Below are 22,858 nucleotides of genomic sequence, written 5' to 3'. Positions count from 1 at the left end.
CTCTACCAGCTGGGCTATTCAGTGCAGTGCAGTATTTTCGAATAAAATCAATATCTCCAATGCACACGGCGCTGAGCCCTGAATCGGTAAGAGGCTGTATTGTCTATGTTGCTGATGTGCATTTTTTTCCCCATATCCATTACCTCAGATCATGCATTTTAAAGATGTGTTCTTTAACATTGCTCTTTTTTTTTTGGCTTGAATTATCTGCTCAAATGTGTTGCATGCACGGCCCTTCGGTTGGAGCAGCACCAACTGTATGCTTCTTCGGCTCGGTGCCGTAGCACAGACGCATTTGGCTTCACTCCACCACCGGGCAACTTGTGGATTTCTGAGCAGGAGCACAACAACATTCCTGTCTGCTGCTGACTTATTGCATCCGATACTCTTGCATATGATTAAAATCTCCCTGCAAAGCACTTTGGCAGCTCACCAGACAACCCATGCTGCCTCTTTTCCTCCCTCCCCACCTTTGCCTGTCTATCTGCAGGTTCCTACATTGGCCCTTTTCCTGAGAGGTCATGGGGTTGTGCCGTTTTTAATGGACTCACTCCCTGAGAAGACTGGTTGAGTCTACAGACTTTGAGAATGGCACATATGAGAGAATGATAGCACACAGGCACAATAGAAACCTTTAATTGCATGTTTTGCTGCATACCGTTGACCAGGATTAGAATGATGGAAGTAAACACTGTTTTTCCTCTCGGTTTTTCTTTTTTCAAGCTGCGGAAATTGTGCAGTGGGATTTACTTAATTACCAGCGTCACTGCCCAAGTTTTGCACCACGATGAAAGGCAAATACCTTTTTTCACAAAGATTATACTTATACTCATTTTTGGGATGGGACCACTTCCATAGGGAGATTACAGTAAGTTTACCTGCTCCAGGGGTTCGAAATGGAACATCTACTGAAGCAGGGGGACTTTTTTTTTTTTCCTCCTTTCAAGACGTTTGAAGGAAAAAAGTAGCCACAGCTTTAAAGTGTGCCAAACTAGGTCATGTTTTCTGCGCGCTTGCCTGTATTGAGGATTAAATTAAACTAGGATAAAGAAATATGCAGAGGCATCGCAAGTTTGCGGTAAGCACTCTGAAATCAAAGTTTCAAATGTAAATTTAAAATAGACATCCATGAAGATTTTTTTTTCCTGCATACCGTATGTGTACATATCTGTGTAAAAATACATGTATCCCTTTATAAAGCAGATTAAAAGCAGCACATAGGTAACAGAGCCGGCTGGATGAGCGCATTAGTGCCATCATCTTCGGCGCCTTATTGAAGATATGGGTTATCAGGTCGGCCTCCTTGTGCAACAGCCAGATTCTCTCCAAGTATTTTTGTTGACTTCCCCTGGCACGTTCTCAGCAGTGCTTGGGAAATATTACCCTCCTCATGAATACTGTATTGATTTTAATAATTTGCATATCTTAAATCCTGGAGTGTGACCTCATTTCTCGAATGCTTACCTGTGTTGGTGCGTGGAGCATTTGGATTTTTTTTTTTTATTTTTTTATTACACGAGTTCATTATCGCGGAATGGAAACAAGGAATGCCTTGTTTCTGTACTTGCGTGTGCATTATGAAGGTCACTGCACAAGCGCAATTAGCTTCGAAGCGCTAAGTTTATGTTGAGTTTTATGCTCGTGCATTCATGCTGTCTTGGGGCCGCCATGCCCTGTTGGCTATAATGAGACGTAGGCATTGGCTGCAGCTAATTACACGTGTAGAGACAGGACGGTAAAAATGAAAAGTTAAAACCCTTTCAAGTACGACGATTGTCGGGCTAGTCGATGCGGGCGTACGAACGTGGCTCATTAGTGGCGCTTGCTGCATTTCCCCCTCCTTGCATAATGAACAGGTGAGACGCCGGTTTCCTTTCCTCTCGGTCCCCTTCACCCAGGCTTGCACCCATTTGTGACAAATTGCACGAGAGAACTCAAATGGGGGGGTGGGGGGTGGGGGGTTGCTGCGATGGTAGTGAAGAGGAACGACGGTCATAAAACAGGCCGGTCGCACGGCGTTTTTTTTTTTACAGGCGGCATGCGATCGGGCAGGTTCCTTTCACCTCAAGCTGACATTTGAAAGTGGTCCTTAATCAGCGCGCGTGGCGCCGAGCCGGGGCATTCGTCTGCATTAAAACGCGGCGGCGCTCGTCACACAGGCGTTTTCCCCCCCCGCCGGGACCGCGGCCCTCTCCGTCTTCGGCTGTTTTTCCCGCCCATGAAAAACACAGCCGAGGACGTCTTCCTTCTTTGTTATTGAACAGTTGTATCTGATCGATGTAAATCTACTAATGAGGCGCAGAAGAGGACCCCCCCACCACCACCACAGCGCCCTTCCCCCCGCCATCCGCGGGCCTGGCGTCAGCGCTCAATGCCGCTGCGTTTAATTGGAAATTAATTACAGGAGGAGTTAGACGCCACAGGAGCTGCTGTGAGAGCGGAGCGGGGATGATAACAGACAGGGCCGCGAGGCCGAGCGGGAGGGACGGTGATGGGGGGGGGGCGGATGGCTAATCCGGAGCGCTTCACGCCCCGCCAGCGCCGCCCTTTACCCCCCTTCATTGGGAACTTTAAATACCTGAAAGTGCGGATCGATTAGTGTTGGAAGGACTCTGGACTGCGGGGCGGCGAGGGAGGGTGGTTCTGCGTAAATTATACCAATTCAAACAACTAGATTTTGTTCCGTGGTTTACCCACTTAATTGGAGGCAGCAATAATTACTTCTAATTATTTATTTATTTTTTTTATCCCCAAAACCTGATTGTTAGCTTGTCTCTCCCTCATTTTCGCCCCTTTCTTTATTTCCTCTTTCCTTCGGGTTGGCAAGATTTTGAAAAACAATGCCTCAAGAGATAATGACTCAACGGTAATTGCTTTCCCTGAATAGTAAGTGTTTGTTCCACGGCGGCGTGCTGACGGCCCTCCGTGCAATTTGAAAAATGGGTCTCGTCACTCTATTAGATGACTATCAAACCTTTTATTTTTGCGGGGAGATCTGAAGCCGGCAGCGGATTGTTCCATTTCCACCGAGGAATCTCCCCGCACGCTGCATGGCTGATGATGGATATTAGGTTTAGACAGACGACTGTTTACTCGTTTGGGAAGCCAGACGAGTTGAAAAAATTTAATTCTCGGCCTCCCTCTCCCGACCTCAGCCATCACTGTTTAAAAAATGGCCTTCTGTTTGGAGGCTCCACATCATGCCAGTTCAAGCGTGGTGTCAGCTGTGAGCGCAGCGGAGCGCCGCCTGCATATTCCGACCCGTAATTGGCTTTGCGTCAGGCGCTGGAGCACTGCCTCGTCAGGTCCGGCCCCCCGGTGGTGGGGTGCGCTGGGGTCACGTTTTCCCCTGACGCCAGGGTGTTTGCGGGCCACCGTGGCGCTTAGAAACACTGGCGTAATCAGATCCCGGACAGAGCCCTTTATCCAGCCTCTGTGCTCCGTCTAATCCGTGTTCTTAACCAGTCAATAGAAAACGTTGTACGCATGTTTTTTCCCCCAGCGCCGACTCCTATTGACAGATGGGTTTAATATTGTGGAGAGGCCAGTGTCAGTCACATTTTTCTCCTCTGGCCGACTGGGCTGGCGTCCCACCGTGATCCCTTCTCTCTGTTCTGAAGACATTCAGAGCATGCCGTGTCTTCTCTGTGATCATAATTTATTCTTAAGTGAACGATTAGTGGAGTCAGGGTGTTTGTGTTTCTATTGGTTTGGGGTTTGAAATGGAAGTCCTTGCCGTCAGAAAGGCACAGTGCACTGTGGCCTTATTGGCGGTGGTTGTGTTGGCACACGGCTGGACTCGCAGAGGTACAAACTCCTTAATGTGGCCTGAGGCAGGAAGAGGAGCTGCGCCCTCCGTCTCTGTCGGCTCTGCCTCAACCTTCTCCTGCTCCTCATTAGCAGCGCGGGCCTCCCGCTTTCACCCAAACTCAGCCTGATGGTGCCGTGCATATTCATCACGCTGTCCACTGTGGAGCATTAATGCACAGCTCTGCCATCTAAGCTTCGCCCGATTCTGTCAGGTACCACAGAATAAAAATGATGTTTCTGGGTATTAATTGCGATCAGTGCAATTTTGTGTCTGTTGCAGCCTTATAGACATGCTCAGATAGCTCATGAATATAAAACCGGTGTTAATATCATTGCAAGTCACTTTTAAATATATTACACCAATACATCCTCAAGTATAACCCTTTCCATCTTGCTTCCTATTTATTTACCACTTATTTACCTACTTAATGAGACAAGACAGAAATAAATTTTGCACCTCTCAAATCATTTTAGTGACGCAAGCCCCCTGACATTTTATAGCATTTTATTTATTCCCTCCCCCCACCCCCACCTTTTTTCCTTTCAAATCTTTCAGATGAGTCTGGGATTTTCATGTTAAAATGAACTCATGTAAAATAAATGAATATGCAAATGAACAAGTGGTTTCCTCCAAGGCCTCCTTGCCTCCAAAGGCCAATTTATAGTTAATACACTACATGCGTTTGCCTTGACTAATGCTATTAATCAGGAGTGCCACAACTCTCAGTGGTTATTAGGCATTGCTGATTGGGTTATGTTTCTCATATTTCTTTATGGGCTATGATATGAATAGTCCCTTTCCTTGTCTTTTCACTGCCATAAACTGCTGCATACCATGCATGGCAAGACTTGAAGCAACTTTAGGGTCCTGTATGCTTGTAATGTTGTGGTTAAAGCAGAGGATATACTGTATCACAATGGCCCTGGTAAAATATGTCCATTGATCTGTATTAGAGAGAAATTACATGCTTGTTTGAATACTACTACTTCTAAAAATAGTACAATTGGACTATTATCTTTTCACTGTAATATTTTATATGCATTTTTGGTTGCAGTGATGATGAGGAAAATATATCTTCTGTGTGCCTAAATCAGCCTAATTTAGAGTACATGACAAAAAAGGCAATAAACAAAATGCCAACTCTTTGGAGATGAGGCAACATACATTATAATAAAATGTGAAACAATAAAAAGATGATTAAACAAATAACGAACAAGAGAAGGATCTCTAATTCCTTCAGTGTGCTGTATTCCAGGGTTCAGGCACATGAAAATACTTCCCCTTCTCTGATCTAATGTCTTCCTGGAACAATAAGAACCCTGTCATGGGACTGTTTGTTTTAGGGTGTCTTTTTGACTGGTGGCCTGTGATCCACTGAGGTTTTGAATTGTTTCTGAAGGCCGTGTGCTTTAATTATTTGAATTCCCTGTGACCAGATGAAAGTGTTTTTTAAATCTGCTGGAGGCATCCTATTGTCCATTGTCTTGGCATCCATAGAATATACTAGCTGGCATTGCTCAAAAAATAAAGGAAACACAAAAATCAGACATCCTAGATCTGAATGAATGAAATATTCTTATTAAATACTTTGTTCTTTACATGTGCTGACAACAAAATCACATAAACATTATTGATGGAAATCATATTTATCAACCCATGGAACTCTGGATTTGGATTCACATTATAATTTAAGTGAAAAAACACACTACAGGCTGGTCCAACTTTGATGTAACGTCCTTACAATGAATCAAAATAAGGCTATGTAGTGTGTAGTAGTGTAGTAGTAGGTTGGCCTCCATGTGCCTGTATGACCTCCCTACAATGCCTGGACATGCTCCTGATGAGGTGGCAGATGGTGTCCTGAGGTATCTCATCCCAGATCTGGTCTTAGAATCTCAACTAGGTATCTAATGGCAGTCAGGCTACCTCTGGTGAGCATATGGAGGGACGTCAGGCCCTCATACCACCCTCATGGAGTTTCTGACCGCTTGAGCAGATACATGCACATTTATGGCCTACTGGAGTTAATTTTGCAGGGCTCTGGCAGTGCTCATCCTGTTCCTCCTTATACAAAAGTGAAGGTAGCGGTCCTGCTGCTGGGTTGTTGCCATCCTACGGCCTCCTCCACGTCTGGTGATGTACTGGCCTGTCTCCTGGTAGCACCTCCATGCTCTGGACACTACGCTGAAAGACACAGCAGACCTTGCCACAGCTCGCATTGATGTGCATCCTGGATGAGCTGCACTACTGCACTACCTGAGCCACATGTGTGGGTTATAGACATCTCATGCTACTACTAGAGGGAAAGTGAGGAACTGAGGAACTGAGGAGTGTTCTGTGGTCACCACCTGCAGAACTGTGCCTTTATTGGGCATATATTGCTAATTGCCTATAATTTCTGTTGTCTATTCCATTTGTGCAAGAGCATGTGAAATTGATTTGCCAGTCAGTGTTGCTTCCCAGTGTTGCTTGGTAGTTATCAGTATCTTAATCTTTTCAGGCAAGGCAAGATGCTCCAGACTACCTTGGAAGCTGGAAGACATACTGTCCATCTGTCATATGCTTTGGTCCATATCGGGCAGGTCTTAGAGGGGAAATTATCTAAAGTAGTTGGTTTGGAAAATGAGGGCATCAGCAAAACGTGCCATCTACTGCCAGATGCTACAGACCAGTAGTGTTCTGTTGCTATAGAAAGACTTTGATTCGGTTCACCAAATTGTTCCACTTACTTCAGCTTAAAACAGGTTTGGACAAGAAGACAGAACGTGGGCATGGTGATGATTTTGTATTGTGTGAAATCTTAGTGCTGACACTAAATCTTCACCTGCACTGAATCAGAAATGGGGTCGTCTATTGTAATGCATGCCTCTGGCCTTTGGCTGTCTTCCAAAAATCATGGCGCATTCTGCAGCTAAATTGCCACAATCAGGCTGGACATGTGCCCTAACTCAGAAGATGCAAAAGAGGAACTCCCAGGATTCTCACAGTGTTCTCACAGAGAGCCAGAACTGAGTATTTAAAACAACCGGCAGTGTATTCTTGCTGTTGTGCTACGGTTAATTACTCCACACTTGAGATTGGGCTTCCATGATGAAAAGGACTTCTATCTAGCTGTTGGTTATGTTGCCAAGCAACATCTCTGTCAGGTAGGTTGCAGAAAGCTCATCAGATGTCATTGTGTCCCGTGTAGAAAGGCTTAATTAGAGATGACATAACAGTGCTGATGTAGTCCTACAGTCCCTCTCAGTCTTTCAGAATGGTTCAGACTGAAGAGCATTTAAGACAATAAATCTAATTGTATGTGGAATTAATTTGCTCACAGTAACCTTATTTGAACACTTCTCTACTCATTTGGGGCAGAGGTGGCTTGGCGGTTGGCCCCGTAATCAGAAGGTTGCCGGTTCGAATCCCGATCCGCCAAGGTGCCACTGAGGTACCACTGAGGGGCCACTGAGCAAAGCACTGTCCCCACACACTGTCCTCGGGCACCTGTAATGACTGCCCACTGCTCACAAAGGGTGATGGGTTAAATGCAGAGGACCGTATGCTGTGCTGCTGTGACAATCACAAGTGACAATTGCTTCACTTCAATTGTGTTTAAACCGTATTCCTATTCAAAAAATATTTACATTCAAGGTTACTTTATTGTCATCAGCAGCCTTAGACATTATGACAATGTTTCTATAGGGCCTCTGTGCAACATATAGCAACATTGAATTCATATAAAACAGGACAAAAGGTTCAGACAAGCAACACAATCCAATGCAGTGCAAAAGTGACATTTAATGTCAGCACAAGAGACATTTAATCTCTCGTTACAGCGCTGTATCATGAATCCGTCTGATATAAAAGCCCCAAATTGTTGTTAACAGCAAATAAATAAAATAATGCTAGTGTATTAGTTTTGCTTGCATTGTTAATTGGTTTAAAAGTCACGTTACATTCAAAAACTGAGAGACATTTATGTGATGCTTATGTAGAGATTCCACTAATTTAATTAGCCACACTGGCACCTACTGGGTTCTGCCTTATATGTTCTTATGGCGTCCTGGGCATCACACCCTGCAATGAGCTTGCGCCCCGCCCTGGGTGAGCCCCCTGTGCCCTGGATGGGCTCCAGCTTTGCTTTGTTGGGATGTATAAAAACTTTTCCTGTTTAACTCCCAGGATGACTGAACAGTGAATCTAACTGGTCCAACTAATCCAACGTCAGATATTACAGGTTTCATTAAGAGTACAGATACAACCCACGATGCCCAACGTCATTTCTGGAGTCAGCTGTATTAATGAATAAATCATCTGCTCAAGTTAAACTTTCTCTCGGGTCTTTTGAGTACTGTGTTATTATGCAGTTGATAATCTTTATGAAATGTGTTAAAGAGCGGTATCAACAGACATATAGGTGCATTCTATTAAAATGTCTTTATTTCCCTGGCGTTTAGCTCTGAAATGTAATTGGTGAATACTGTTGGAAGCAAAAAAATTACTTTCTAGACAAAGTCAGAGAAGTTAAACTGTCCTTGAGGAAATTAATGAATTGTACGAAGTAGACAAAGTTGTCGCTTGGTTACAATCTCACTTTGTCCTTTGTGTGCGGCGGCAGTAAATTCTCCTCTCGGTCCCGGCACATTTGTATCTGACGGGGCAGGAACGGCAGGGTGACACGAGCTCAGGGACAAGCCCACCACTCACAGGCTGGTTCTTCAGCGGATGTTCAGCTACCCTCCGCACACACAGCGTACAACATTAATTAATTAGACTCCCCACGCCCAGTAGTTTCACTGGGTTACTGGCGGGAGAAGCTCGCTCTCCTCCACTTCAGAGAGACCCTTCTCCCCACTGACTGGTTTTGGTGAGGAGGTCCTTCATGGGTTCTGTAATTGCTGGAGAGGGATGGTAATTATCAAAAGCAAAGCGAACCATCTTGTGATGTCCACAAATGCAACGTCTTCAAGAGATCTCTTCCGAATAGCGGCGCCTTTGGTTGTGAGTGGATCCCCCACCACAGAGAAACAAAAGGACTGCATCTGAGGAACTGAGACAAGTGCTTTTCAAGAAGCATTCAGTCAATAATGAGTGCCCTCAGTGGAATTTCACTGTTTTGGGTTTCTGACATGTTTGTATTACATATTGAATTAGTATAACTCACACTGCTAAACAATTATTCAGTTATTTTCAATGAACTTTAATATGCTAAGGACTTTTTAAAATATTTCTAATCATTGAATAGAATAAAGCAGGCCCACGTTGTTGCCTAGCTACACCAGCCAGTTCATTGTGAAATGTATTGCTATTTTATGTATAACTAAACTTACATGATTCCAGACTGTAAGAAACATTGTCTACACGTTTTTTTTATGTAGGAATACAGAAGGTGTTTAACTAAGCTGGGAACCAATGGGACCAATAACAGAGACCGGTAATAGTTTACCTTGGCCCACTACCATAGCTCTGGCCTTTGAATATTGAATTTTTTCAGTTCATTTCAGTGCCATTGCACCGAATAACAAGCCTGAACGGGTTCAAATGACCCACAGCTCGTTCGCTGTGGGTGATTAGAACCCTTCCTATGTGGCAGTGTAGGTTTGTAGGTTTGTGTGTAGGTTTAAAGGTGCACCTTGTTACGCTGCGTGTATTTTCGTTCCCTTTTTCATTAGGTTTTCTGGTCACCCTGCCTTTGTTTTGTTTCTGTTTGTGAATTAAAAATACAGATTTTCTATTCAATCTTGGAATTACACACATTTTTTCATATGACAACGTGAAGTCACAATGACATGAGAATAGGCCACCTTGACCTTTGACCACAAAAAAAAATGAAGTCTGGTTTCTTTGGTTTGAAGGAAATCACTCACAAAAAATGGGATGTAGGCAGAAGGGCAACCCATAAAAAGTAACTAACCGTTGTCGTTCTGTGCTAAAACACATCACCCAGGTAGAAATAGCAGCAAATGGCTGATATTCTGCTTTTGCCTGGCGCGTTTATTTTCTTCCCATCACCCCCCCTGCACTTTTGTGAAGTCTCACAGATGGAAATTCAGAAGGTTAAATTATTATGGAGCAAATCATTTTAATCAGGCTTTGGAAGTGTTCCATAATGAATTGCAGGGGAAGGCTTTGAAATGTCAGCTAGCACTTGAAGCCCCAGAGCAGACGGGAGAGCGCCATCCGGCCCACGGAGTGACTGCCGGGTTACTTCAGGAGCAAGCCGGGGGCCATCCAGCAACCTGGTTGCCTGGCAACCCAATTAAATTGCTCAATGAGGACACCGTGTAATTGAGTATGCCTGGAAAAATTATATATGTATTTTTTATTTACATATGTATGTATTTTCTTTGGAAAAATAAGTCCACATTTGTCTTTGTAACCTGAGGAAAAGGTACACTGAAAGGATGAGGAATACTGAAGTCTGTGTGGAACTTCTTTTCTTGCTTTTAAGACGGGTGGTAATTAGTTTTAATCATTGCAGTGGGTATTAGGGCTCCATTAAAGAGCCGACCCTTTTCTTCTGCCAGCATTACATAAACCACGTGTTTTTCTTTCAGAGACCGCTTTCTGAAGCTTTCTGCTATCATGTGAATGTCTGAGGACATATTAGCAGCTTGCTGAGTGCAACCCTTTTCTTTTGAAATTATTGAAATATGACATTGTGTGCATCGTATGGCTACTTTGTTTTTGTCATTCAGATCTTGGCTCTACGACCAATGCCAGATAGTGTTCAAAGGGATCAGCCAGGCTTTTATTTATCTGTATTACATGGAATTGCCACAGCTTTCACATGAGAACAGTCATGGATGGGAGCTGTCTCCCGGAGAGGGATAATGTCATCTTCAAGTCCTGACACAGCCAGATATCACACCTGTCCTGACTGTGTCACCATGACTGAATTCAAGGCTCGGCTGATGGGTGTGGAGTTCGCTGGAGCGGTGTGAATGGCGGCGCAGCACCGCCACAGTATGTCAACTTCAGGTTTCAGCCGTGTTCAATGGTTTTGGAACAAGTTGGTAGGCAAAACTCAAAACACTGTAGAGCATCTTTCCCAGGTTGTACCCACAGAGTATAAAGCAAAATCTAATCCAAAAAATGGAACAGATAATATGCCCAAAAATAACTGACTGAAAATACCTGTGTTAATACATTTTTCATCTCCTGTGGAGGTAATATTAACTTGGATTAAGACAAAGAGTGCAGTATGAATGAGATTAGATTGGTAGTATTGTATATGTATAGAAGGATGTAATAAACCTGTATAGCAGATGTAATACAGTCATCTAATGAAACTGTGTCAGCTGCACAAAAGGCCTTAAGGGAATATCAGAATCTCAGTTTTGAAGTAACAGTAATTCCCTGGGCTGTTTTTCATTGGTTAATCACAATTTTTGTTGGCAATTTGTTGGATGTTAATTAGACTGCTTAAAATTGTCCTTATTAAACATTATTTTACAGAATTTTCTGATTATGAAGTGTTTTGGCTGGGCTGCTTTCAGTTAAATCCAGCTAGCTGACACGTGTAAATGGAGGGAGATTTTTGATGTATGCGGCCTACCACAATACCCACAGACTGAAAGCTTTCTCTCTGTAGGAGATCAGTGGTGCTTTCACCACCCATTGCGTCGCCAGCACGCGTCCCCATACCCACACTTAATTCCCAGCCCCTGGTTCTGCCACGGTAAGCTGAAAACCCCGACCGCCAAGGTGTGCGTTCGCAATTCATCTCTTCCTAGCTTCCATTCATCCAGCCTCTGATTGCTTTAATCTTATTTTCCCGCTCCGAGCCGCTCAACCTTCTCCTCGTCTCCATTATGTGGCTGGGAGCCATTGAAGGAGTGAAAGAAAGTGGGAGCCATGAGGGTGCGGGGTTGTTTGTTTATCTCCTGTTGCAATGCTCCCTCAGCATCTCCTCTGAAGTGTTTTGTAACCCCCAGCCCAGAGGTATGCATCGCAGCTAATGAAAAAGAGTTGGCTGCTTCAGATATGGTGAGTGAGGTGATTTATTCCGTTTTGTTGGGGGTGGGACAAATGGATGCAGATCTGGAGGTAGCCCCGGATTTGTTCGGTCGAAGCACAAAGACACATTTGGTGCTCCTTAGGACTCTTAGATGTCTGAGTCCACTAATTGAATTGATAGAAGGGCTGAAATTATGTCTCGGGGGAAAAAAATGTAAGGTTTTCCGGTTATGATGGGAAAGGCTCCAACTTCCCTGCAATCTTGACCTAGATAAGAGGGGTTAGATAATGGATTCTATTAGGGCTGCAGTGATATGCAAATTGAGACCAGAAGCACGATACAAATGTGCACGTTCTTGTGTCACAGTTACAGCCACATACATTTCACGATGAACAACATAACACATGCGACCGAAGCTGGGAAGCAGAAAGGCTTGGAAGCTTGGTGGCCTGTGCTCTCGCTGCAGGGCCGCTTGTGCTGGAGCTGGGCAGCAGAGAGGGGAGGAGAGTGCGGGTGCACGGTGTAGGCCGAGGCTTCTCTCCGCGGTGGGGAGAAGCGGAGAGAAGTATTGGTAGAGGAAAGCAGCAGGCTGTAGACGTGTTTAATACAAAGCGTGGGTCACCAGGTGCAGATGCAACATCGAAGAGCAATGAAAGACAAAGGGGAAATCAAAAGAGCATGGTCAGGAACAAAGGCCAGTCAGAATAGAAGGCTTCAATAGAGCGATCGGAATCAGCAATGAGTTCGCAGTTAGCCAAGAAGGCCGCCGGTGTTTTATACATGCTCTTCATCGCTTTCGGGCTGCCGGCGTCAGGGTCGACCACGCGCCTCCTGCTGGCCACCATGACAAACCCAAATGCCAGTGCTGATGGACAGTGTTTTGAACTGATTTACGTTCAAGAGCAATACCTTCATATTGCGGACATTCTCTGTTCATGGTGCTGAAAACCCGGTCGCCCGTGGCAGAACATACGTCATTTTTTATTAACAAAAAGTATAGCTCAATAGCTCAGCTGGGTAACTTTTTTAAACTTCTGCCTAAAGGCAGATGGTGCAGCCTAACCAAACTGTGGCTTAGTTACACCTCTATTAATCATGCAGAATAGTCATTTGTTGTAATAGCTGCTTTTAGCTTTTTTGTTTTTACTTTTTTAGCATGACTTGTCAATTCCTCTTGACCAAAGTCCAGGTTGGATGGACAAAACCTTTAAAATGTCCACATTTTATTAAGACATTTTTCCGCTGGAGATTCCAAAGTCAACATTTCAACAGGTGAAACACTCTTTTGCCTTGTGATCAGTCTGCACTGCACTGCTGCAATCTGCAATTTGATCTCCTAATTTATTAGAGCCGCCATATTACAGACAGTAATTATTGACTCTGCTCCCCCCTGGAGCAACACAGGGATACAGGCTTTTGCTCAGGGACTCACTGGTACTTTGTGGGATTTGAACCTATGACTTTTCTGGTCGTCTGGTTCGCAGACAAGCTTCTTATGATTCTAGGCTTCAACAAACAGCTACCAGCCTGGAAGGCTGTGTCTTGATCTGGCAGCTAATTCGCCATGACTGGAATTGTTGAAATGAAAAGCAGCACAAAGGCAAGATGGATTCTGCAAAGATTAGTGGTGTTCAACCAAAAAAGTTGATTTATAGAAGGTGCCATCTCGAAATCAAGCTTTTTAGCCTCAGTCCAGCTTTGTGTGGGCGTGTAGATTTTAGTGATCCACAATGGGCATAGATGATACCCACTCACTTTGTTGCAGTGGTGTCTTATGCAATTCTTCTTGCTCAGGATATGGGAACATTTCATCGTTTTGGAGAGAGCTTTATCCTGTAACATTAATAAAGTGTCAGAATTTAAAGTGCTAAAAACCACATCTTAAACTTGAATGAGCTTCTAGCGCCAAGCCCTTCTTCCTGTCCGACTATTTCAAATATGCATCTGGCATCTAGTATTGAAGTACAGTTGAATTTTTCAGCACGGATGCAACGGGAGATGTTCTGCAGCTGAGAATGAAGGAAGAAAAAAGGAAGTAGTCATGACCAAAGGTCCTTAGGTCTTTTGACTTCAGAAAAGTTATATGTTCCCAGTTTGAGGGTCATTTTTACATATAATGTCAAATGATCTTGCAGAAAAGAGAACACATACAAAAATGGAACTGGAGAATATGTCTGATGCCTCAGAAATCTTTTGTGACCCCCCATTGCTTACCATCCAGCCTAACACCAATGGTCTTTGTAAAGCCAAGTAATTTTCAGCCATCCTTGGCCAATTTCTTTTAAAAGTGTAGAAAGAAGAATGGTTTCACACTATGCCAACAACAGCGGTGTCACCAAAGGAAAAAATAACAAGGAGAAGAAACAGCAGCAGCAAGCAACTGGTGGGTAATATTCACAAACATTGACGGGGTTTTAAATAAATCGCTGAAAAGAGCAGCGCCCTTGACTGCAGCTCAAACCCCATTTCTGGGCTTAGGGCACTTGAGGCAAGCTTCAAGGATGCATTTGGAATTAACTGACCTGGATCTGTGGCAGGGCTCGCTAGGCAAAAGCATTAAGGCCGCTGCGTAGAGCACTAATCATGGGCGGAAAATTATTTATTTATTTGCACAAGCTATAATTTTGTTACTAAGGAAACAGTGAGTAACCTGGTCTAATACGCATTTTCTTACTCATGACCAGATGTCAAATTACAGGTAAGGTATGGAAGATTCTTTAATGTCTGTAACTGGAGGTATGGGGCACAACTTCCTCTGTTTTATATTGCAACGTTTTCTAAAATGCACCGCTTTCTAAATGTTTTTTTTTTGGTGCAATGTGATTTTGCTGCCTTAAAAAAAACATGGTGACCACTCACATAAAATAGAAGAAAGACCACTCCTCTCCTTCCAAAACGGAGGCAAAATGAACAACACGCCTCCAACATACCTTCGATCAAGTTTAAGATCAAATGTCTCAAATCAGGTACTGACATAATGATAGCAGCTCAATTAATCAATGAAAACATTGAAAGACATTTTAGACAAGCATGTAGTGACACTTCTGTCCTGTGGAGGAGCACTGCAGATGGGCTCTTGGTCATAATATTAATATTCCAATATTCAGGTTTTTCCTTTAATTTGTCACCATTGGCACATTAGTGATGCCTGATTCTTTTATCAGTATTGTACAGTATGTGCCCCAACAAACGGTCCATTTATCAATTGTGCCGCTGAGCAGAGATACGTACGGTTTATTAAGTGTGCTGCTCGTGAAGAGGATGAACTGTTGGGGTTATCGGTGCTTGTACACATCTGACCACAAATTCTGGGGAACATTTATCACCGAGAGATGTGTGCTGGAGATTGTGGTTTCTAATGGATATTAAGAGAGCAGGACAGATAGCAAACATGGACGGGGAAGAGGTTTTTTTTTTTTTCTATCGCTTAGACAATTGATCACTTTGGCATGCTGTGTGTGAAAGTGCAAGTGTTCTGTACGAAGGAGCAGAGGTCTGTAAGGTATGAATATATAGAGTGCCAGTCAAGTGCTTTGGCATGCTTCACACAACGTATGTTTTATCTCAAGTGTTGTGATAAATGCTTGTTTTTTTTTTTGAGGATAGAAAAAGAACGAGGGCTTTGCTGGCGACACGGTCAGTGATTTACTGCAGTTGATTAACCAACATGGCCGACGCTATCCTGCAGTGATGCACCATCCCATCTGTGATGTGCTTATTGGCGCTGTCATTTTTTTTCTTTTAATTTTCCTAGCAGGTGGCTACCTTGTAAAACTGAGAACACCAAGCACACAAAACTGTCACCAAGGCCAAGGGCGGCTATGGAAAGCAGTTCAATAATATACTGATTTATTATGCTGTATAAATCCATCTCATCTCATGTTTGATAGGGTAGTAGGCGTACCCAGGCGTTCACAATAATTTCTTTTCGTTGGTAAGAAAAATTCAGTTTGTACAAATAAAGTTAAGAATTTCATAGTAAGTGTTGCCAGATGCACAATGGATGGGGGTGTTAAGCAGATGCTGCCCTGTGTTGCTCAGCTGGGGTCTCAGGTTTAAATCCCAGCTGTGCCTTCACTTGCAGGGCAGCTCTATAAATGTGATTGGTTGCAACCTCAGAGACTATTCATCATCAACTCTGCCCTGCCTCCTGTCTATAGAGTTCTAAGTAAGACACTTTGGACCTTGTTTTTGAAGCAGTATAATAGACAATGTGGCTTGCTAGTGTACATTTCTGGGGTTTACATAAATAACAACTTCTAACCTTTCTGTTGGTGTGTCATGCTTTCTGTCACCCAGAACATGAACATTGAAGATGTTTTAATGAACAACGTTTTGTGCGGTTTTAATCTGCTCCTACAAATATATCACATGCATAAAATCTCAAAAGCATTATTGCTTTTTTCAGCACCAAATTGTACAAAACTGGCAAAACTGATAAATATACAACTTACCATACTTAAAATAAAAATTGGGATTCTCAATACCTATTCTCAATAAGCAAAAAAAATCAAACTGGCAACATTGAGCACAAAATCCTGTTTCCTTCCTCCTCTGCATTGTATGTTATATATCGTATATAATACACTTTTACGGCACCATTACCAAATATCACAAATGTGATGTCTTTTATAAGGGTCTTTGGGATCGTATCTCAAATCCAAACATCAGCTCCTTTAGTTCAGAATTATGTTTGGTGAACTAGTGAATCCGACATTCCTGAACCTACACACACACACACACACACACACACACACAACACAGCAAAAGAGGAACTACTGCAGTTAAGTAATAGCTTTTTAAAACAAAACTAATCTTACCAGCATGCGATGTCACACTTCCCTTTTTTTCCCTCACAATGAGACTGATATAGGCACATCACTAATATTATTCCCCCCATGGTCACTGAATTTCAGGACACTGTCCTCTTTGAAGGTTGATGACCAAAACAAGAGGGGCACATGCATTTGTGAGAAAATAATGCTTACACACTGTGTAAAACTGAATAATCCACTGACATTCTGTGCATCCTCAGAATAGCTGCAGTCTAAACCGCTTATATCCCCACAGTCTAACTGGAGCCAGGCTACACGTTTGTTTCAGCAGAGTACTTTGTAGGTACAAAACCCAGCAGAAAAAATCTTTTGGATTGGATATCCAGAATAAAAAGTCCACGTTAGTTGTTGCTTGGCAACAAATCTTCGTGGGTTTTGCAGAATTGTTTGCCTGTCTGGTGCTGATTCAGGATTTTGTCATCGAGACCGGGGATTTGGTTCTCGTGTCCAAGTTTCATACCAAAAAAAATAAAAGTTGCTTTTGCTCGGGAGAAATCAGAGGCTGAAGGAGTTTATCTACGCTCCGTGTGCAGAGCTTTGTAAGAAGCAGCTGTTGGTATTTAATGCCTGTGGGTGGAGAGCAAAATTATGCAGACAAAAGACTACGGTTAATGCAGAACATGGACTTATTCAGTTAATGAGAAACCCAAAATGAGGCCAAATGTGGGATTCTCCAATATAGGAAAGTTGAAGAAAACCTGGAAGGGGATGGAGGTAAAGTAGACAAAGCAGGAGGTCAAGAAGAGCTGTAAATGGGGCGTGTACCGTATATAAAGTGTCGCCGTGGCAGAAACCGCTCCGGCCTCACCCCAGCACCTGTGTGTTGAAAGACTCGGAGAAGGAATGCCTTCTCGCCACCGTGACAGCGCCACGCGCCGATGCCCACAGGCGAAAAAAGATTTGAGACATGCAGAGTAATTTACGCTGACCTGATTTCACTCACTTCTCCCCCTCCACTATTTGATAGTTTGATCCCAGAGGCTACATGGGTAGGGTTAAAAAAAAAAAAGAGAAAGGAAGTGGATGTGTCACTCCCAACAGCTGCCGGCACCTCAGGACAAATTCCACCGCCTCCGTCTCACCCGCAATCACCATGGAGACACCTTCACCCCGGCGCCTAGTGGGAAGTTCATTCTCTCCGAGGCTCAGACCTGTCTTCCGTGACTAAATGCTGACACGATTTGGGAGCCTTAAGAGCTGAGAATCCCCTTGTATGCGACTTCCTGTCATTTGTGAGCCCTGCCACACATGACCAGGGGGGATTCCCCCCCCCGCCCTACCACCAAAGCACATGGGCAACTTTGGCCTTTCTTCGCACCTCCCTGTAAGAATAGGGCTCTGGCAAGCATCATAAATCAAAAAAGAACCACGACGCAAGAGCAGTCGCTGACATTTTAATTACTTTGTCATACATCTCGGGCCGCCAGGCCTATATTGAGTCGGCGTAATTCACGGTGGCCAAACGAAAACAAATATTCTCAGAAGCCAGAGATTCCTAGAAGCAGGTACGCCGAGCATTGTTGATCAATGTAATATCCCCACAGCCACTGTCTCACATTTCACGGGCATTAGACATTCATAATACATAATGTCACCGAACGGAACTGCTCCTGGTAATCAAACGCATAAAAATTGCCGTTCCAGCAACACCTTCTAAAGTAGCATAGATGTTGATGTCTCGATTAAGCATTTTTTGAGACAACGGCATCTCTCTTCTGGAACACTGTCACGACCATGCGGGCATTACGAGGCGGGTGTACGGAGAGGAGGACGAAGAGTGACGAGAAGACGAGGAATGAAGGACGCAATCACCTGACATCACTAAACCGGGGTTTAATGGTGAAGCACAAGACAGGGGAGACATCCGAGACGTTGACACTGGTGAACATGGAAAATAACTTTAAAGACCTGAAAGCGAACAGAAACGAATAGGGCCGCTTTATACATTTTACACTGGTGAAAACGATTAGGGAACATTTCACATGACAACAGTGACCCCTTTTCGGACCTGATTGTGACAAACACAAGGTTTACTTCGATTTATTTATTTATTTATTTATTTATTTGGAAACAGACTCCAAAATACCGATTGCCCGCCTTTTAATGTCAGAATGTGGTATAATTAAAATAATGATGTGTTTCCCATCGAGGCGCCATTACCGCTCATACATCACAGCGGGACCTTGCCGTTTTTATGCGAGCAGGGATGCTGGCCCTTTGGCCCCCCCACGTTGTCCCTTTGAATATTCCGATTGCCCGATCTCTCAGTAAGTGGATTAACATTTCATGTGGTCTCCCAGCAGCACATGTAACAACTCTTGGGTGGGAATCAAAGGGCCCGCTCGGTCCCAAGGGGCAGTAAAAGCGGTGGGTGGAGGGGCTTTCCGCCATTATCTCTCCCGCTGCGCTTTGTTTACTGAAACCCCAGCCAGGGCGCATTCATCGAGAGGATTGTAATAGAATCCCGACCAGCGCAACTAATCATAAAATCGCTTTATACACAGGTCGCATTGATTGCCTCCTCAGCAGAAGCAGGTAAATGCTACCTTCTGTCTGGTGTTATTACTACCAAAAGCCTGGGCTGGCAGTGGTACAGGAGATGCCGCAGAGCCAACGGCAGGCCTTTTAGGCTCTTTAAATCATGGCGGAGGTGAGCTGTTTATATATGCATCAATTATCCAAAAGGCTGCAAAATGTGGCCAAGCCGTTTTGGCCCGTGCATATTTATTAATTAAAAGTCCATCAAGGCGGGTCCCACTGACCTTTCAGAGCTGCTGGTGACATCTGTGAAGGGTACCTTTATTTTCCCAGACGTGGGCCATCCGCCCGTCTCCAGACTGGATTTCCAGCCAGGTGTCAGAGTGCAAACAGCGGAGTAATGCATCCTCATCAGCATCCGTCAGCCTCCATTCTTCAACTGCAGCTCCCTCCACCGCCCCGGGCCTTTGATGGATCCCTTTGAAGTTAATCCTCGCTTAATCACGGAACGGAAGAAAAAAAACGACATGCTGGAGCAGACTTGAAGTGCACGCTAATTACAAGGATCTCCGCATTGTTTTTCGCCTACGAAAAAAAGGTGCCGGCAAATTGCTTGTTGGCGTTTTGTGTCTTCTAGGACTCATCGGCCTTGCTCGTCTCATCTCATCTCGTCACCAGCTGAAGATCTGAAGGTCCCTCTTGGAAGCAGTAGATGAGCATGCCCTTGTGCTCAATTCATAGACAGAATGAAGCACATTTCTTGCATCTTGCTTTTAAAAATAGCTTTATAAAATCATATTGTGCTGGGTAATTGAGGATGTTATTAATATGTCATTAATTAATGAAGAGGAGACTGAAAGGGAAGACTCTGAGTGAAAATCCTGTCTTGTTGTGGGAGTTACGCATGGCTTGTGCTTTTTGATCTTGGGAAGTTAAAAAAAAAAAAAAAAAAAACAGACGACGAGGCAAAACAATCCTATTGAGCCCTCTTGAAGGGGTGGGGAATCAAAGCAGCCAAAAGTGCTGTGATGTGATGATCCACAGACTTGAGATGGTAATTTACTCAGAAGAACGATCTCATGCTCACTCTGGGCTATGTTTTGGGGAAAAAAAGAATAGCGTTGTTATGGTTTCCGTTGAGGGCGGCTGATATTTGCCCTTTTTATTTCAGAAAATAATTGAACTCATGCTTAAAAGCTTCATTCTAGAAACCCATTGTTATATTAGAAGTTTCCTTATGACACTAAACCTTCAACCTTTTAAATCCCTGGGCTGACATTTACATAACGCTGCTGGATTCTGGGTTTGCTTTCCTCCTCAGATTTTAGCTCCAGGTTATGTGCAGACGGCCACGTCCCTGGATGAGCCGCAGTTTTGTCTGTTTGGAGAGATGCCTGTGGGCACGAACAAACAAAACACCATGATTCCATCGCCTCATTGATTGCACGCCAGTGTCAAATTGAGAGATCAGCTGTATCCTAAATTAAAGAGAGAGAGAGAGAGAGAGAACTGCATTCATTGTTCTTGCTGTGATTTATTCTGGGTTTCTTTTCTGTCCTCATAGTGCCATAACTCTGGACAACCAGCTGGTGGTTCTGGCAACGGCGGCAGCCGACACGGGCAAGTACTACGTCCAGGCAGTGAATGAGAGGAACGGCGAGAACAAGACAAGCCCATCCATTTACCTCAATGTGGCAGGTGAGCAAAAGTGTATGTCTCTTATAATAATCACCGTCTCCTCCCAGTTTATTTTACCTAAAAAACATATAATAAAATAACAGATATGGTAAAAAAATTATAGCTGAACATTCTTGCCCCACAAAATGTAATAAAATTGTTGTAAATCAATGGCATATGTTTCCCTCAACAAGTGCTGGAAAAAATATGAAATCATTCAACGTTGAAGAAAAAACAAAAGATGGAAAAGATTTGCCATTTCTAAAATAAATAAGAATGCTAATTAATCAGCAGTTTAAAAAAAAAACACTTACATGCCTTATTGAGCTTTTTTGACTTGAACATAAACACGAGTGGCATTCACTTAGTGGCATTCACTTCGGGTGGTAGTAGCCTAGTGGGTAACACACTCGCCTATGAACCAGAAGACCCAGGTTAAAATCCCACTTACTACCATTGTGTCCCTGAGCAAGACACTTAACCCTAAGTTGCTCGGGGGGGGACTGTCACTGTAACTACTGATTGTAAGTCACTCTGGATAAGGGCGTCTGATAAATGCCGTAAATGTATTTAGTTAATTGCTTTTTACTAGTTTTATGTCAGCCTCCATAGCCTGGTGTCAGTACCATTTGCCCGATCCGCCAACTGCTCACTGGTGCACCAGAAATATCTGGAATGGATCCACCATAGAGGCAGAATGAGAGTAGATTCTGTGCATGCGCTGACCCTGAGCAGCCTGCACAGATCATGAACCAACATAGGTTCATTACAATTCTTCATGTCCGACAAAAACGTCAATTTGAAGTGAGCTTGATTGGAACAGCCTGAGGTGTTTACATGAGTGGTTTTGTTCTGATTGAGATATAAACCAGTGGAAGAGTTAGTTCCATGATATTCTGCAGCGGTATCACAAGATGTTGTGTTCAGGTCACCTCAGGCATCCACTGTGAAGCACTCAATGCATGGAGATGAAAGAATGTTCTGCTGCAACATTCAACACAAACAGGACAACAGCACATTCAGACTGAGCAATAATGGGTATAAACAGGGAATGTACTGTATGTCACTATTCAAATGGAAGACACTTCATGCAATACTCACTCACTCACTCACTCACTCACTTACTATCATTAAGTGTTTACTCTTGTTACAGCTGGGGGTTGGAGCTGCAGTAACCCATCCCCGGACACACAGCATTTACTTACACACTCACACAAGTCATCAATTTAGAGCCAATTCACCTAGTGTACATGCCTTTGGATGAGGGGAGGAAATTGGAGAACCCCAAGGAAACCCGCATCAACAGGGGGAGAGCATGCAAACTCCACGCACACAAGGTCCGAGCTGTTCAAACTCACAACCTTTGGAGGTGTGAGGCCACATCGCTAACCAACATGCCACCGTGCTGCTTTGCCTTTGCACTGCTAGGAACATCATAATTGTTGGGCAGTATTTCAGCTGAATAAAACTAAAGACATCACTGCATGAACTGAATTGTGAATTTTGTGACTCATTACACTCCTAATAGTCCCCCTCAAAGCTAAATTACGCTCCTCTTATGTTTCTCTGCCCTTTTCTGCTCTTATATTGCCAAATACATTACTGAGCCTCAGGCACAGGCAGATCAGAAGTCTGTCCAAAGGTCTCTCCTCATAGGCTGGTGGCTTTATTTTTTTCATCAGGGGACGTTGGCACGCCAGGAATGACAGAGCAGCTGTTTGTTCCAGTGGCATACTTGGACTTGGATGCACTTGGCTGTTTTTCACATCCCATCCTCCCCCTTTTTATGTTTTGGCAGGTGCTCTTGAGAGTCTCTGCCTGTTTAGATGATGTTATTGCCTGTGTCTTGCCACACACCCTCCTCTAGCTTATGTACATACAGCTGTTGCCGGTTGGCACGCCCAGGGCAAAACGGGTGCCCGGTGAAGTTCTGGGAGCAGCACAGCGGCTTGTCAGTGTTAGATAACTCATAAATAAAACAAATCGGAAATGTGGTCTATTAGGCCTCAGCTCTAGTCTTTTTGACACTCAGGGGGCTGGCTTTACAGTGATGAAGTTAAAATATGATAGCATGTGAGCATGAAATGCATTTAGAGTAAAAGCAGAGATTTT

The 22,858-nt window shown here is 43.8% G+C and overlaps 1 protein-coding gene across 3 annotated transcripts in view; it reads left to right on the top strand.

Annotated features, from left to right (window-relative positions):
• The window catches only part of sdk1a (sidekick cell adhesion molecule 1a), a 236,247-nt gene that overhangs the window by 111,124 nt on the left and 102,265 nt on the right, over positions 1 to 22,858 (top strand). For all 3 annotated transcript variants that reach the window (XM_028985095.1, XM_028985093.1, XM_028985092.1), the window contains exon 6: positions 20,634 to 20,767. In XM_028985095.1, the coding sequence (XP_028840928.1) occupies positions 20,634 to 20,767 (134 nt within the window). The remainder of the gene's footprint in view (positions 1 to 20,633; positions 20,768 to 22,858) is intronic.

This window comes from Denticeps clupeoides, chromosome 7 (genome assembly GCF_900700375.1).
Source record: "Denticeps clupeoides chromosome 7, fDenClu1.1, whole genome shotgun sequence".
Classification (NCBI taxonomy): Eukaryota; Metazoa; Chordata; class Actinopteri; order Clupeiformes; family Denticipitidae; genus Denticeps; species Denticeps clupeoides.
Note: the sequence above shows the minus strand (reverse complement) of the source record. Positions and strands in the feature narration are given on the sequence as shown.